Source organism: Syngnathus typhle, linkage group LG1, assembly GCF_033458585.1.
Source record: "Syngnathus typhle isolate RoL2023-S1 ecotype Sweden linkage group LG1, RoL_Styp_1.0, whole genome shotgun sequence".
Taxonomy (NCBI): domain Eukaryota; kingdom Metazoa; phylum Chordata; class Actinopteri; order Syngnathiformes; family Syngnathidae; genus Syngnathus; species Syngnathus typhle.
In genome coordinates this window covers 19,232,501-19,249,286 of record NC_083738.1, presented here as the reverse complement: position 1 = coordinate 19,249,286, position 16,786 = coordinate 19,232,501, and the positions used below count along the sequence as shown (strand labels likewise).

At 40.7% G+C, this 16,786-nt stretch overlaps 1 protein-coding gene across 5 annotated transcripts in view; it reads left to right on the top strand.

The window, feature by feature from the left end:
• The window catches only part of LOC133158158 (LIM domain-binding protein 2-like), a 42,462-nt gene that overhangs the window by 17,516 nt on the left and 8,160 nt on the right, over positions 1-16,786 (top strand). For 4 of the 5 annotated variants that reach the window (XM_061285157.1, XM_061285150.1, XM_061285142.1 and 1 more), the window contains exons 3-6: positions 7,024-7,196; positions 11,976-12,098; positions 14,189-14,272; positions 16,275-16,398. In XM_061285157.1, the coding sequence (XP_061141141.1) occupies positions 7,024-7,196; positions 11,976-12,098; positions 14,189-14,272; positions 16,275-16,398 (504 nt within the window). Of the gene's footprint in view, positions 1-7,023; positions 7,197-11,975; positions 12,099-14,188; positions 14,273-16,274; positions 16,401-16,786 lie in introns of all 5 variants that reach the window. The other variant, XM_061285166.1, reaches the window with a different exon arrangement.

Here is a 16,786-nt window from a genome sequence, read left to right as displayed (position 1 = left end):
AAGAAAAATCCATATTTATATATAATACAGTGTGCAGGAGACCCATCAGCCTCGCCGGTCTGGGAGAGGGTTTACTTAAGGCATTAAATGTTTATGTGGGCCTTTTACACAAAAACACATTCACACAAACAAATGTTTATTCTTATTATATTTTCATTTTATTACTTAATTCATCTAAGGCTTCTTTAAGGTACCCCCCAAACATGTATCAATACTTGTTGAAAAATAAATCCTCTGCTGACATTTGCAACAGCTGCCAATTAGGCTTTCAAATAAAGGTTTTAAGACAAATTGGGAAATTGGTGTTTCAAAACGGGATTACGGTTTCAAATGAAGGCTTTATTATGGATTATTCCAAGAGTAGGTTTGGATTTTCAGTTAAGGTTTTTGAATCTAGGGTTTTAAACTTGGGTTAGGGTTTCAAGCAAGGGTTAGGGTTTGAAATGAGGGCATTAAGGCAGGGTTAGCGTTTTTAAGGTAGGGTCTCAAATACGTTGGTTATAATTTCAAATCAGGGTTTAAAACCTGTGTTAGGATTTCAGTTAAGGTTTCAAAGCAAAATTCTCTTTCACAATTAGGGTTTCGAGGCCTAGTCAGGTTGATTCAAACTTGTGTGTACGTGTGGTTTTACAGCGTCACTTCCTGAAAGGTTATGTTGACCTGTGTTGCCGTGGTTACCGTAACGCCTCACACTGTTGACCATGTCGAGCTGGCCTGCCTGCATTTTTTTATTTTTATTATATTTTTCTGATTCAGGGGAAAACGGTGGCAGTTCATCTACTAAATGAACTGCCCCCGCATGCGCACACACGAGACCCCCCCCCCCCCCTAAATAGGTGTTGGACTCCAGGTATCATTGCCCCTTTCAGATTAGAGCTCGATTATCAGAGGCCAAACAGAGACAACCGATGCTCATTACCATTGATTCGGACTCCCCAGGAATGCGTGTGTACTGTTGCTATGTGTGCGTGTGTGTCATTGGTATTGAACGACACAGCGTGGGGACGCCTCATCACAGCAGTCCTTCGCAATGTCTGTTTTATGTGGAAAGTGATATGCTGTTACAGTTTTTGGGTGGTGGTGCTGTTAGCTTATCAGGGAAGGTGGTAAGGGGGGGACGGCAGGGGTGCGTCTATGTCTCCTGTTTCCCTGGGGGTTAGTGCAGCAGCCCCCCCCCCACACACACACTGTTGAATTATGGATGGAGGTGAAGAGGGGATGAGGGCTGGCCTCGAGGGGACTACCCCCCCCCCCCCCACACACACACACTTTACCTTCATCCTCTGTCCTCCAGCCTAACCCCCGATTTTCAATTCTTCCTCACATTTTTTTTCTCCTTACTTCATCACAACTTCACCCTCATCCCTCCCTTCCGCCGACATTGGTCCACTCAAATGAAACTTGTCAGTAACGTGCGTTGTGCTATTTAACCCTTGAGAACCCCTTTAAATGTACAGCTCGCAGGACCTAATGACAAAAAATACTGAAGAAAATAGCGTGAATCTGTTCTAGTTACCACTCCCAAAAAGTTTTGTAATATTTGCATTTGTATTAGCTGTTCTCCAAAAAAAAAATATTGAAAACCAAGATTAGGGTTTCATATAAGGATTATTACATTTTCAAATTAAGTGTTTCAAAACAGCGTTTAGCCCAGAGTAGGGTTTCAAATCAGGGGGATGACTTAAATATGGATTTTTAGAATGGGTGCGGTTTTAATGTCGGGCTTCAACTTATTCTTATAAATCAAGGTTAGGGTTTCAAATTTGAGTTTTAAGGTTACAGGACAAGGTTAGGATTTCAACATGGGTTTCAAGACTAATTCTGATTTTGGGTTAAGGTTTCAAACCAGAGTATTTATTATATAAATATTTGATAATACTTAATGAAGAAAAATATCCTGCTTTCTAGTGCTGATGTCGTGATTGTCTGAACGAAGTCACCATCCAGAGTACACAAGAAAACCTTCTGATTGGTTGAATTAAAGACGGTGTTGTTTTTCCATGGCGGGAGGCAACAGTAAAGTTGTTTAGCTGACAAAAAACACAAGACTCCAGCTTTGATGGCAGGAAGTATGCAGAGAGGACGACCAGAGATGGAATTAAACTTTTATCACCCATGAATATTTCATGTTCTGGGCAGTGATTCCCACATTCTGGTGCATATATTGCGCACACACACACACGCACGCGTGTGTTTGTGTGTGTGTGTGTGTGTGTGTGTGTGTGCGTGTGTGTGTGTGTGTGTGTGTGTGTGTGTGCGTGCGTGCGTGTTGGAGGAAGACCCCACTACGTAGTTGTCAATGGTCCTCCAGACTTGAGGTTTTCTTCTCCATAGCATAATTTTAAAAACAAAAATGAAATGTTACCACCCAAAGCCAGTTTTATCTCACCATTCGAAATTTTGTAGACATGTCTATCATGAGTCGACCCTCAAAAAAGTCTCTGAAGCCATGTGTGAAAAGACACAGAAAGTGTGCCATTTAGGTTTGAAGCAGCCATTTTAGGGTCACTTTGAGATTCTTAGTATCGCCACAATTTTGAAAATCTATTCTGTAGTTGCCAGTTTTACTAAGCAACATGAAATTTGGTAAGCTTGTTTATGATCCATCCTAAGTTCTCAAGAAGTCATTACACTGTTTTAATGTTATTTTGGCAGTTTTTTTTGTCCCTCACGATCAAATATTGCACAATTGGTAACGAATAAAACATTTTTGCTAAATTCTAAGACATTCATTTTTAAAATTGAATTTGGCCGGACTATAGCGGCCCAATTTGATGCCCCGCGCATCTGCAGGAAAGACATTTAATTTGAGTGCACTTAATTATTTTGCCAATGACGCTAAGACCCATTTTAATCGATGATCAAGCCGGGGCTGATCAATATGTCAGTTTGGTTTTCATCTGTGCCTCTCTCGTCTCGCCAATCATCAACACTAGCAAACGCCAAAGGGTAATCATCGATTGCGATAGTATTTTTAGCTTAGCATATTGATCACGGGCCACACCGTAGGTCGAGCAGAGCACGGGTTTGTACACAACGCCGCACACTGTAAGGAAATCAATAGAGCTCAGCCAGATGCTTGATCCACTCTGTTGTTCCTGTTCCTATAATGCGTTTGCTTATATAAGTCGATGCTAGTCATTAGCCATTATGCTGTCACCTACATGCTATTTACGTTATTTTAGTAGAATTTATGTATCTCACTGATGTTAAAGTATGTGTATTGCTCTCATTGTGTGATATTTTTAGCAAAACATCTAAAAAGTAACTTGTATGGAGTGAAAATGTCCCAAAAAGCCAAGTTAATAGCAAGCACACTTTGGGAGTTCATTTTTCGATCAGTGGTACCCAACTATTCTGCCTTATCATATTTCGCCTTAATCTAAAAATTATATACGCTGAATAATCTTTCTTCATCTTTGTATGCCTGTGACCTTTCGGGGTTTTTTTCGTAAAAGCAATGTTTCGGCATCTCGTCTTACATTATGTCTAATTGTTATGCCAAATCCTTCAAAATTGTCCATTAGATCAGACTCCATGATAGCACAATATTACAGATTAAAATATGTCACGAATAATTCATACAAATAGTAAGATGTTTGGGAAAAATCAATCTTATCTGGGGATAAATTCCAAACTATACTGTGTCTTATGGGTTGTACAGTTTGGTGTCTGATGTGGTTCTTGCATGTGGGTGTGCTTGTTGTTTGCCCAGAAGCCTTCCCTCTCCCTCTGTGCATCATTACGACTCTAAATGTATACATCCCATAGATGTGTGCGTCTCTACCTATATGTGTGTGTATGTGTGCGCGTGGTGGGCGGTCTGTGTGGGCAGCTCAAAGCATTAGTGTAGTGTTAACGATGGTCTTGGCACTGTGCGTGCTTGTTTATGCCCATATATGGTTAAAAAAAAAACAAAGGCGAAAGTACAAGGACAGCTATACAGTACCAAAAGAAACAACACAAAGACAACAAGGACAGAAAGACCCAAAGAAACAACACAACAATAACGATATCAGTTATTCATTTCCAATGTTTGGCTTTTGGCTTTGCAAAGGAGTGTCGTGGTGGAGATGTACTTTTTGTCGTCACGCGAGGAATATATTATGTCCAGTATGAGGAGACCCACCAAAATGTCGAAAGATGTTGATCCCAAAAATACTCTTTTTGATTTGATTTCTGGTCATCCTGCAATGAAAACCATGTCCTGACTGCTACTAAACAAAAATTCAAATTTCCACTATTCATTTACTTCAGATGGGCAGCGAATGAGTTCATTGAACAAACACGTTTTATACAGTAAACAGATCTCTGTAAATGATTTGTATTTATTGGCAGGGAAACTCTGTGTACCTGCCTCAGTTTATTTTGGAGTTTTCTGCTTCCATACACTTTATATGTGCACTGAATGTGCAAGCTTTTGTGTGCTGTGTGCGTATGACTGTGTCTGTGTGTGTCTGTGATTGTGTGTGTGTGTTGAGCGTTCGCGCCAGCGGCCCCCCTTTATTCACAGCACAAACAAAAAAGAGCTCCTGACGTCTTTTCTGGCTGGCTGGCATTGCTGGCAGGAGTCCTGGGCACTGCCGGTGGTAGGGTGGGGTGTTGGGGGGAACAATCTCGACAAAGTGGCGTGAATTAATGTGACTAATTAACACGGCGTTAATTATTTGTAAATTGCATGTTTGGATACACATTACTTGAGAGGCATATGCCGCTCGTTGTCTTCCCTCCTGAGCCTGTGCCAACTATCGCGCATCTCTGAAGGCGTGCCAGCCAGCCAAAGCCAGCCAGAGGAAAGACTACACAGAAAGTGAGATGTACTCTACCAATCTAATTAATATCATCAACGTTGCTGCCCTGAGATACAAGTTTAATTCGTTCCATGTCCACACTTATATATCCAATTCATCCTTCCTCATTGAATAGAATGGAACCGCAATTAATCTGTTCCAGCCCACACAACAACCTCAAAAGTTCCGTACTGTATCAAAAACACACAGTAACAACATTTACTCTCCACATGACCTGCAAGTACCGAAAACATCAGCTTAATGTATTGTCCTTCATTATTCTACTTTGGGGGGTGTCATGACGGTTGTCAAACATTAGTGCCATCAACTCATATTTTGCTTCCACTCCAAGGAAAATAATACGAATTGGTGGTGACTGTTGTGAAGTTTGCGTTGTGTGTTTTTTTTTAATTCCCGTAATTTTCGGACTATAAGTCGCACCGGAGTATAAGTCACACCAGCCATAAAATGCCCAAAAAGTGAAAAAAAAACCATATATGTATATAAGTCGCTCCTAAGTATAAGTCGCCCCCCCACCCAAACTATGAAAAAAACCGCGATTTATAGTCCGAAAATTACGGTAGTTTTAGCATTAAATTTTGAATTTATTTCTGTAAAATTCAATATTGTTTGTCATATTTGTTACTTTATTGTCAGAAATTACAAATGTGTTTAATGTAATTTAAATGACATTCATTTTGAAAATTCAATTTTAATTTTTTAAAATATTTTTTGTAGTATTATATTTCTATAAACCTTGTCATAAAAAAATTGGAATTATTAGTTGTGATGCTAAAAGTTTGAGGTTTCGGTATCAAGTAATGTACCACTTTTAGCGGTTGGTGTAAAAACGTCCATGAATGGACATCAGCTGACTTGTCAACAGTCTACACGTTTTTACAAGGAACCCCAAGCTGCTCGTTCTTCAGTCCAGCCGTCTCGAGTGTAAATAAAAACGCCGACCGGAGCCAAGCGACAACCGCAACGCTTGAAACGATCCCAGCATGGCCGCCATTACTCGCCATCTATCACTCTGTCACCCCTGGCGGCGCACGCTGGGTTTGATTGGGACGCTTTTTTTTGGCAAGACAAACTCTAGGCCTCGCTCCACCTTGCCACGGCGCTCTCTCTCTCTCTTTCTCTATCTCTATCCCTCCCTCACCACCTCCTCCTTTCCCTTGCTCGCTGACATCCCTTATTTTTTTCATCTTCCCTCCTTCTACCGCTCCCTCTCTCCATCTTTCATCCACCCCCCACCCTCCAAAGCCTCTCCACCACCCCACCTCGGAGCTCCTGCTCATTAGCAGTCAGCTCCACTATGAGACATACTTTGTTTTGCAGTGCGGGACAAGCAAGGGAGACACAAAGAGAGATAGTGAGAGGGTTATGGAGATGGAGAGAACGAGAGTGAAAGTGTCCAATTGCTGCTCATGATGCCAAACACTGTATGTGTTATTTAGCCATGCCTGACTGTATTGAGTTGGAAAAACATGCCAGTCATATTTATGCATAGGTACACTTTTTTGACCATAAGTAACGCTGGAAATGGAAATCATCTGTTTTGAAGTAAAACTGTAGCCGCCACCGCCGTAAAAGCATATTATTAAGCATATTGTGATACTGGAGTCTTACTGATTTGAATGAGATGTCACTTTAGCATAGCAACTGTTAGCATCATATTCATTGAGAAAAGGGTATCGGATTACAGAGTTCGATGTCAAACTTTGAATTTCCGATTACAGCGCACCCTAACCCCAACACTTTCTACACAGCATGCCCGACCGACCAAGGCCTGCCGCCAGTAGTGAGAAACCATCAGTAACGGATGCCCCTAATTTCCTATGGATGCCACAAGAGCAGAAGAGCACTACTTTTGTCTAACTGATGCTTCTCAACTCAATTTGATGTACATAATTCTCTGGTACCAAGATGCCACGGCTTGATATCAGAGGACTACTTTTGTCTAAATGAAGCTCTCAACTCGCTTTAAGCAAGAAGATACCACACGCGGGCAAAGCACTACTTTTGTCTGAATAAGGCTTCTCAATTCATACCAACTAATAGCATTCTAATTACAGGACAAAACATTGTGTCGAATCCAATTTTATTTTTTTGTATTCCAGATAATGTCTAGCTTCTATAAGTGTTAACATGTGTTCGCATGTGAGCCTCCTGCACACAGAGATTCACTGACCACCTCTTTCCTTGTCCTCTGTACCCTTCTCTGCTGCAGCGATTGGCCGGACGCTGATCCCCCGCTACTTCAGCACGGTGTTCGAGGGTGGCGTGAGCGAGCTGCACTACATTCTCAAACACTCCAAGGAGTCCTTCCACAACTCGTGCATCACGTTGGACTGCGACCAGTGCACCATGGTCACCCAACATGGCAAGCCCATGTTCACCAAGGTACAGCAAACTCCTGATAGGTTTGGCGCACCTGCTATTGCAAAAGCCGCACTATAAGAGACCATTTAACAGTCGACGAGGTTACGATCAAGATGAACTTCGAATTAGTCGCTTTATCTGTAACCCAGATGACCTTTTCTTTATACTGCAGGTATAATCTTTAAGTTGTTGAACTTCAATGCTGTGTGTTTTTGCTCCTCCGTGTTTCACTTTGCTGCTATTTACAATTTACACCTGCACATTATTAATATATGAATTTGAGAGACTTTTAATTTTGATTCATGAGAGAAACAATGTTTTCCCAGGGGCAAAAATGATTTGCACTTCATTATTTTTTCTTGTTCCCTTCAAATAATAGTACATAATGTGTAATTAGAATTTGTTTTGGAATGACGTCTTGAATTGAAAGCAAAATGGTAAACTCCCGGTCTTTTCTGGCATGGGTTCATGATACTGTTTTATAGGTCTATTCAGGATAGATGTGCCTACCAAATTTCAGGATGCCCAATGAAAGTGATTTCAAAAGCTGAATTTTCTTAGAACTTTTTTTGTCAGTTTACCCACAATCAACATGCCTACCAATTTTTACATTGCATTCTAAAACTCACTTTGGAAGCTAAATTCTGAAATCTGGGGTTTGATTCATGAATAAACAGCTTGTGTTTTGGAGTAGCCCTCAAAATGGCTTTTCATTTGGCCTGCGAATAGTGGCGACGCAGCAATTTTATCTAATGATAAATAACACAATACATAACATTACCATTCAGACACGAGCAAGGCGCCGCGGGCCCGGTCAACACAAAGCTACATTTTTCTGCCCGTCGTGATTCTCTCGCTCTTTTCATCTGGCTCTAAATTGGATGAGAATAATTAATTTATTAGGAAAAAGAAAAAAAGAAAAGAAGAATTCCAATAAGCGAGCGTGTTCTCCCTCAGCTCCCAGCAGCGCCGCTGAGCCTCGCAGCTCCGGAGGCCCGAATCTCAATCAGCTCTGCTTCGCCTTGCTTTTCCCTCATGCACCCCACCCTTCCACCCCCACCAGCAAAGGCACCCCCCCAACCCTACCTCAACCCGCCCCCCCCTCTCATCCCCTTGCCTTGCTCGCTCATTTTCCTTTCGCTCTCTCCTCCAACGTACCCCCCCCCCCCCGCCGCCTACACCCCTCCCCTCCTCCCTCAACTCACTCACACACACACATACTCAGACGCACACACATGCATCCTTCATCCCTAGAGAAATCATCCCCAGCTCCCATCTCGCTCTCTCCTCTCCTCCACCCGCTCTCTCTCCCTCTTTCTCTTGCCCGCTCTCGCTGTCTGTCTCATTCTTTGAATGTCTCTCGCACACAATTCCACACTAATGGGACGATCACATTTTGAGGTTTATTGAGATTTACGCCGGTCTCATTTTCCTAAATAACAGTGGTAACAACAGTGTTTGTAAACCATAATAATACTGGCAAAATACGTCTGTGATAACATGATAATAATAACCCTTATACTAAATTAAACCTTTTAAAGTGAACATGAAATATAACTTGTACAAAAAAAGTGCCAAAAACGTATTTTTGAATTCAACCCTATGTGAAACGCTTGAATTGGTGGGAAACGTACGTGACGCATGTTTTTATGTCTCTTAAAATAAAAGCACACCAATTCTAGCCTAAATTGCATAGCTGTAATTTCTTTGCTCACTTTTTTATGTAATATCTTCTCAGTAATGCTAATTACTACATCTAATTACACATAGAAGCATATGTACATGTTCATTTTTAATATTTTTAAGTTCAAGATTCACTCATCAATTCCTCTAATTTGCACATTGCAAATATTAAAATCATCAATACCATCAAACAAGATTATGTAGCCACTGTTATGCATTTCCGTCAACTTTTGTCTTGTCATTTGTATTCGCCGCCAATGTCTGCCATCATACAAATTGATTTAACCACACTCGGCTCGCGTGTCACTAATTGATTGAGCGTCGCCGTGTTGTCCTTTGGCGCTACTCGGCATCGGAGATGCCCTCGTCTCAGCGCCGCCGCGCTCAAGATTTATGACCCCCTCGTTCCTAAATCAATAGGAAGGGGGAGCAGGGAGGGCGGTCTGCGAGGGGGCCCCGACTGTTTAATAGAGCGCTTTTTAGTTTGGGGTATTCTCCCTCAACTTTTCAATGACTATTTATCGTGACATAAATTGATTGGGAAGCATTGTGGATTAGCCCGTGACAAAAATATATGAGCGTGTGATCAGATCCATGCTAGATTTGGTAGAAAAAGCTTCCATTCAAGGGCGTGATATATCGCCCAAAAGTGGCACCAAGAAGAATTCAAGCAGCTTTATTATACTGGGCAATTATTCTGATTTAAGCACTGTGGCCATTTTTTGTGTGGCCGTTTAAAGCGCTAGCGGAGATTAAGTTGACATGTCAGGTTGTAAATTTCAAATCAAATACACCAATGAAAGTGGTACCTCAACTAATGAGTAACCCAAATTGTCAAAATACGAGGTATCTATCACCTGGGTGTTTTTTTTCTTTTTAGCATTCAGAAGAAATATTTTTGTTTAGTTGTTGGGGCTCCTCCGCTTTACAGCACAGATGTAGAATACCTTGGGTGTCATGACTCAAGTACGCAACTGTCTTGCCACGTTTTAAGACAATGAAAGGTCCCACTTTGATTGTCCATGCTTGCAGTCAGCTGTGCTCACTCCCACACCAGTGTAATCCTTCCTCCTCCAGATTTTCCAGTTTGCGCTTGTCTGCGAAATTACCAACATTTTGTCTATGCCACTCATAAAATTAGAACTGCAGTTCAGCATGTTTTTTATGACAATACAAACATTTCATCTATGTTTTTCAGCTAGCTGGAATAAAATAATACCATTTAAATTCATTCAAAAGAGCGAAGATGATTTCAAACAATTCATTGAGTACAGTCCCATTGGTTGTGGATTAAAAAATACATCACGTGAGATTCAAAATTATGTTTTGTTATTGATTTAAAGCTAATTTTCAAAATGGGTTTCATTGTTTTAAAACTTTTGGTAAGAGCTGTAGATTTTGTCCCACCTGTTTGGGGGATTTATTTGATTAATTTATCAATTTTATTTTGTACTTTCCTTAATATACCTTTTGAAATTAAGAAAAATATTATATTATTTTCACAGTTTAATTTAAGCTTTTAATCTGGCCAACTACAAACGAGCTCTTTAGTGCATGAAGACATATGCATAGTTGATGTAAAAAGTCTACACACCCCTCTTCAAATGGCAACGTTTTGTGCTATTAAGAAGTGAGACTCGTATAAATCATTTCAAAACTTGACCCAACATTAACATTAATGTTATACTGTCAGTTATGTCAGTGGTGTTTAGGAACAACAGCAAAATGGAAAAATGCTTATTACAACGTTTCTCCTTGCTGAAGAAAGTGACGCTTAACTTGGAGCAATACAAATATGCAAAAAAAGAAGAAGATGAAGCTATTTTTGCTGCAAGATATGAAATGACTAATTTTCTTGTTGCGTGTGGGCCTCCTCCTCCTTGCTTTCCTGGAAAGATAGTTTATTTTATTTGAAAGTGAAAATAACAGTATATCATCCAGCAAGGCTGTTTCAGACGCCCGAGACAAAAGAAGTTCAGGTCAGGCAGAGTTGCCAATTAGGAGAGAGAAAGCGAACGACTGAGCAAGAGAGAGAGAGAGGGAGAGAAACAATGAAGGAAGAGAACATTTTCTAGCCCCCTTTAGCTGGAGCCAGCGCTCGCCGGGGCGTTCGCTCGCTCCAGCTTCTCCTCGCGCCGCGTTGCCGTGACAACCGGCAGCCGAGAGAGGGCCAGAGAGAGGAGGAAAAAAAATCAGCTGATTAGTCGGCATGGCAACGGCCAAGATGTAATCCCAGCAGACACACTCGCTCTAATCAATGCCCCCCCCAGCGCAGATGCTCTCCTGAGGATCAACAAGAACGATGCTGCTGGCCATATTGCACCCCTCATGGACCCCAACCCTGTGCCGCCATACCTCAGTCACATACTCAAAACAAATAATTAGTCAAAGGTAAAAAAAATACGGCTCCTTTTCCATTGTGAATCCTTAAAATGATCAATTATCAAAGTTTTATGTGAAGGTCAGTTGGGTCAAGAATAACCCAATAATGGGTCAAAACTTCTCTGATCAATTTGAACCCCCGTTTAGCAACCCAAAATTTTGATTTTTGTACAAAATAACTAAATTAGGTTAAACTGACTCAAGTAGCAGTCAGTCCATTTTTGGCTGGATGGTGAAAAGGTGCTCTTTGCCTGAAGCAATTTTATTCTTCATTCATCAATACTTGTAAAAAAAAATGATAAAAATAAATAAAATAATAAATAAAAAGCCTTTGCCTTTTTAACAGAGGTGTGCAGATTTTTTATATCCACTTTAATTTCCATCTGCCTTTTTTCACCAACTGATTCCCGAGCGCGGCACCGCTGCTGCTCACTGCTCCCCTCTCCCCCAGGGGATGGATTAAAATCACACGGGGATGGGTTAAATGCAGAGGACAAATTTCACCACACCCAGGTGTGTGTGTGACGATCATTGGGACTTTAATCTTAATCTTTAATCTTGTAAATAAATAGGTTTCTTGACTGTGTTGACTGTTAGACATCCTAATTTTTTGAATATTTCCATCCTTCCATCCAACGATTTACAGTCGTTGACTAATTCATTTACCAATGTTGAAGCATTGGCAAAGTTTTTTGTTTTCTGAATGAATGTAACAAATTACAATGTTAACGGCAGGTTTGCACGGAAGGTCGTCTGATCGTAGAGTTCGCCTTTGACGACTTGATGAGGATCAAGACGTGGCACTTTACCATTCGGCAGTACCGAGAGCTCATCCCTCGTAGCATACTGGCCATGCATGTGAGTTGAATTGAGACACACACATGACTACAACACAACACGTACATTCAGGGTCATCCAAGCAGAAAGATTGTTTTTTTAAGGGAGAGGTATTGTCTGATGGAGAGGTTGGATAATAATAATCGGCTTAATGCGAGTAAGTGACATTCAGTCCCTTTATCTGGTGACTGTCTAGACGTGCAAGCTGTCCACCACATACATACACACACACGCACACACAAATTATTCTCCACAATTGCAACACACCAAACTATTTTAACTCTGTATTGACAATTTTGTTGATCAAAAATTGTTTTCATCAAAAGTCCATGAGAGGACATTAGTTGTCTTTTCAATGCTTCCAGCTCTGTAGAAGGCCCATTTTCTTTCTATTCTGTTGCACAAAACAAGGTCCGAGGAGAGCGTGCTAGGATGAATTTAGTATATGGAAAAACCAAGACCCTTAAACACATTTGGGATGACCTGTCCCAGTATTTTCGGTGGCACGTGTCCCACTACCTTAGGTGTCCCATTACCTTTAGCCATATGTTGCATTCCTCTTCACGTAGGTGGCATGTGTCCCACTGCCTATGCCTGTAATTTATATTTCACCACCAGTAGGTGGCATGTGTCCAAATATTCTTTTGCCAGTATGTTGTACGTATTAAATTTACTGCAGGTGGCATGTCTCCTAATTAGGGATGCTACTATAGAATATTTTCAGAATTTATCATCCTTGATTGACTTTTGCAGTAATAATTGGATAATCTAATGTCTTTTCACCACCTCTGTGAATGAAGGAGTACAAACTGGTTAATGGCATTTCCAGTCAGTTCAAGGAAAAGGCACCAATTTTACTTTTATCCAAATAAAGGTGTCACTTGTCCTAATACTTTAGGCCGACGTGTGTGTGTGTGTGCGCGTGGGTGCGTGCGTGCGTGCGTGCGTGCGTGCGTGTGTGTGTGTGTGTGTGTGTATGTGTGTTTCTTTTGGCTAAATCTTTATATGAATTTTACCTCACTGATAAATTAGCCCCTCTGGGTGTTACTCCACTAATTTCTGAAGAGGTGCATTTTGGGTGCTGTGTGTTTGTCTTTGTGTTTGCGTGCGTATGTGTGTGTGTGTGTGTGTTTGTTGCAGTGTTCACTCTTTTTGATGGCTGCGCCGCCTAATGAAGGCAAAGACACACACACACGTACACACACAAACACAGCGCACGCTGGGAAATCAGTCTAAAACAGTCTAAAACTCGAGAGACGTGGACCTTTTTTGACTCTAGGAATTTTTTTCTAGTCATTCTGCTTTTGGCAAGAGAAGCCATCACATTAATCATATGACACATGAGCCACAGTGCTGTCAGCTTTTTTTTTTAGCTCTATAGATTACTAAATTGTAGTGGTTGCATTTATTTATGTTATCCAAGGTTATGAATGATTAGCCAGAAGAGTAACTTTTTTAATAGTCTTCATTATACACCCCAAGTTACCCAGTGCAGCATCCACTTATGGTTCAGAATAAGAAAATGATGGCTATAATCACGTTTTACAATGTACGTTATGTTCTGTGAGAGTATCTAAAGCTGTTAAGTGTTGACTGTTTAGTGGCGTGGGAATGCACAGTAGCCATAAAGTCAAATAAATCATCACCTAAGTAAGTGTTAGCGGCTTTGCTCAGTGTGAAAAATGCAAATGCGCAAAGAACAAATGTAGTGCGTGAATACACCACTGTAAGGCAAACAACTGAACTATTTTTACATCAAAACATTTGTTTACATCAAACGCATCAGTGGCATTCCAGTCCTGTAGGTGGCAGTCATAAGTAGGGACTCAGTCAACAAAATCAAGATTAGGATGTAATAACGATATGAATTATATGGCTTGATTAGTGTTACAATAAAAAAAGATCTACTTGGCGTTAAATGACAACACTTGTGTCGAGTGCTTTTTTGTTACATTTTTTACTTCAGTGCGTCAAATGCGTCTGAATGCCAATCAGGCTAATTGGTAGCGGATAATTGCTTTGTGTTTAGATTATTTTAGTGAGTATTGTTGTGTGTTGTATTAGGTTGTTTGTGGCCTTTAAAGTCTGTCTGCATGCTTTTTCCACTGCAGGCACAAGACCCTCAGGTGCTGGAGCAACTGTCTAAAAACATCACGCGTATGGGTTTGACCAACTTCACCCTCAACTACCTCAGGGTAAGCGTGGGAGGGGGGGGAATGTATTTTGTGTCTATTGTATATGTGTACAATGTCACTGAGCCGAGACACATATTTCAAATGGGAAAAAAAATCTCAGCGAGCACTACCAAATAATAATGTCGTCAATAATTGTATAATGAATGAATGTTGTTAATTATACCTTGCACCATCTAGTGGAAGAGCATTCAATTGATACATGAACAAGGATGTATTATTCGGATGATATGAAAAATAACGTGTATTGCAGCAGAGCATAAAATAGAATGTTCTTTTCTAATATTCCAAAATCTTTGTTGGGCATAATATTAACGTGCACTTGCTGATGTAAAAGGACTATAATCCCTCTCTTCTTTAGATCAAGTTTATGCTGGTTCTTGTGGAAAAACAAGACAATCTTCTTAACTTATGCCTGTTTATGTAGCGTGTCTAAGCTATATGATAACCACAAACAGGAAGGTTGTATGTGTGTGTGTTGACTGACATGCTCGTATTTTTCCAAATGGCGAGAAAGCGAGTGAGCGCGAGGCGGAGGAATTAATTGGATACAGAAAATTACCATAACATTAATGAACGCTCCCTGTTGAGACGCGTAATTGCGAAATGGCAGCACGCAATTCGGGAAGGGTGGAGGGGGGTGTCGGTGAGGGGTCGGGAGAGGCGGTAAGGGCACCTCGGCTGCTTATAATAACCCAATTGAGGGAGACACAAAGGGGGCTGGGGAATGGAGGAATTGGGGAGGGTGGAGTGGGTGCAAGGTGGTTATATGCCGCTGCATGCTTTTTTTTCTGTCACAATAATTGGCATTGCACAAAAGCATTTGCAACACAACTGTTTTTTGTCCAAAAACGGCTGCTTTTGAGGAATAAACGCAAACCTTTAATTATTTTGGAATTTCGGGTTAGACATCTGTCAAGTGTATTTGATTCAGATTTGGTAGTAATTAAACAAGATCGCTTTGTTGTCAAGAACAACTGGTTATTAAAAGTGTTTTTAAAAAAATCTCAAGCACAAGTTTGTCAATAGAAGAAAGATGTCTACTTCAAGCCAAAATGACAGCGCCCCTCCTGTGTCTTGAGACTTTTTTGTAGGTCTGCTTATGACCTAGACATATTTACAAAATTCATGTTGCCAAGTGATTTCAGGGGCTGATCTTTTGTGAATGGGAGAACTGTAAGAATTGCGAAATTCGGCCAAAAGTACACCGAACATTTCCCCGAATATAGGTCGTTTGGTTGGCTCTTATTGCTGTGTAGACCATTTTATCCACCGTGCCACATGAACATTAGCTTCCCTTCTGTTATCTTAGTCCGGTAGGCCATACGATACACCCTTTCCTCATACGATAGCCGGGGAAAATGTCCTGACACCTTCCCTTTGTCGCTTTCTCTTTGGGAATACATCAGCATGTTTTGCATGTAGCCGTGCTTCCTTCTATTCATTCTGAAAATAGACACGGGGTGCAGAATGAGAGCCAATGCTGTTTTGACAATATAGCTAACAAAACTAAATATGTTTAGTTAATGATATTTGAGTTATATTCATAGCTAACTGAAGAATTAATGAGTTGTTGGACGGACTGACGGATGGCTGGGTAAATGGACGGATAGATGGATGGATATTGTTTTTATTTTTGTTTATCTGATACAGCTGGGGGAAAATTTCGTTTTTTAAATGATGAATAATAAAATCTGAAGGTACGTATAAACAGCTTAACAAATGTTGCACGTATTAAAATTAAAATAAGAAAAAGTCTTGCGCCATTTATTTGTGTGTTTTAACAGACTCCGAGTTGCTCCGGTGCACATGACAATAAACTCCTTTCCTCCAACTCTTTCATAAACGGGCATAAAAGTCTGATTTATGGGGCAATTAACACATCAAGCGAGCAGAGCAGCAAAGCCTGCCTTTTTATGGATTTCTTTTAATGGGGGCAGCGCTTCACGTGGCTCATTTGCATGTTCTTTTTTCATTTATGAGCATTTTTGGGTCTTTCTTTTAGTTGTGTGTCATCCTGGAGCCCATGCAGGAGCTCATGTCCCGACACAAGACGTACAACCTCAGCCCACGCGACTGTCTCAAGACATGCCTGTTCCAAAAGTGGCAGAGAATGGTGGCGCCACCAGGTAAGCCACACTTTGTGCTCTCAATGGAATACACACACACATACAGCCCACATGAAAATAAACATCAAGAAAATTGCTTCTTTAAAATGAATTAGCTTGAGTCTTAAATTCACCATTCAACAATCTTGGGAATGCACAAGAGAAGATAATATTATTCCACTAATACTACTTACATTGTCAAGTCAATTTTAGTTGAAGGCTCTTAGTTACCGCCATCTCGATGTAGATTTATTTTGGGGTGATGTGGACAGTATTATCCAGAGTAGGATCCAGTATTTTTAAATAATAATTTTAGTTGGTAATTGGTGATGCAAATGTTAGTACTATATTTGCTGGTATTTTATGTTAGAATAAATTGCTGTCTTGTTGTTGTTATTATCCATCCATC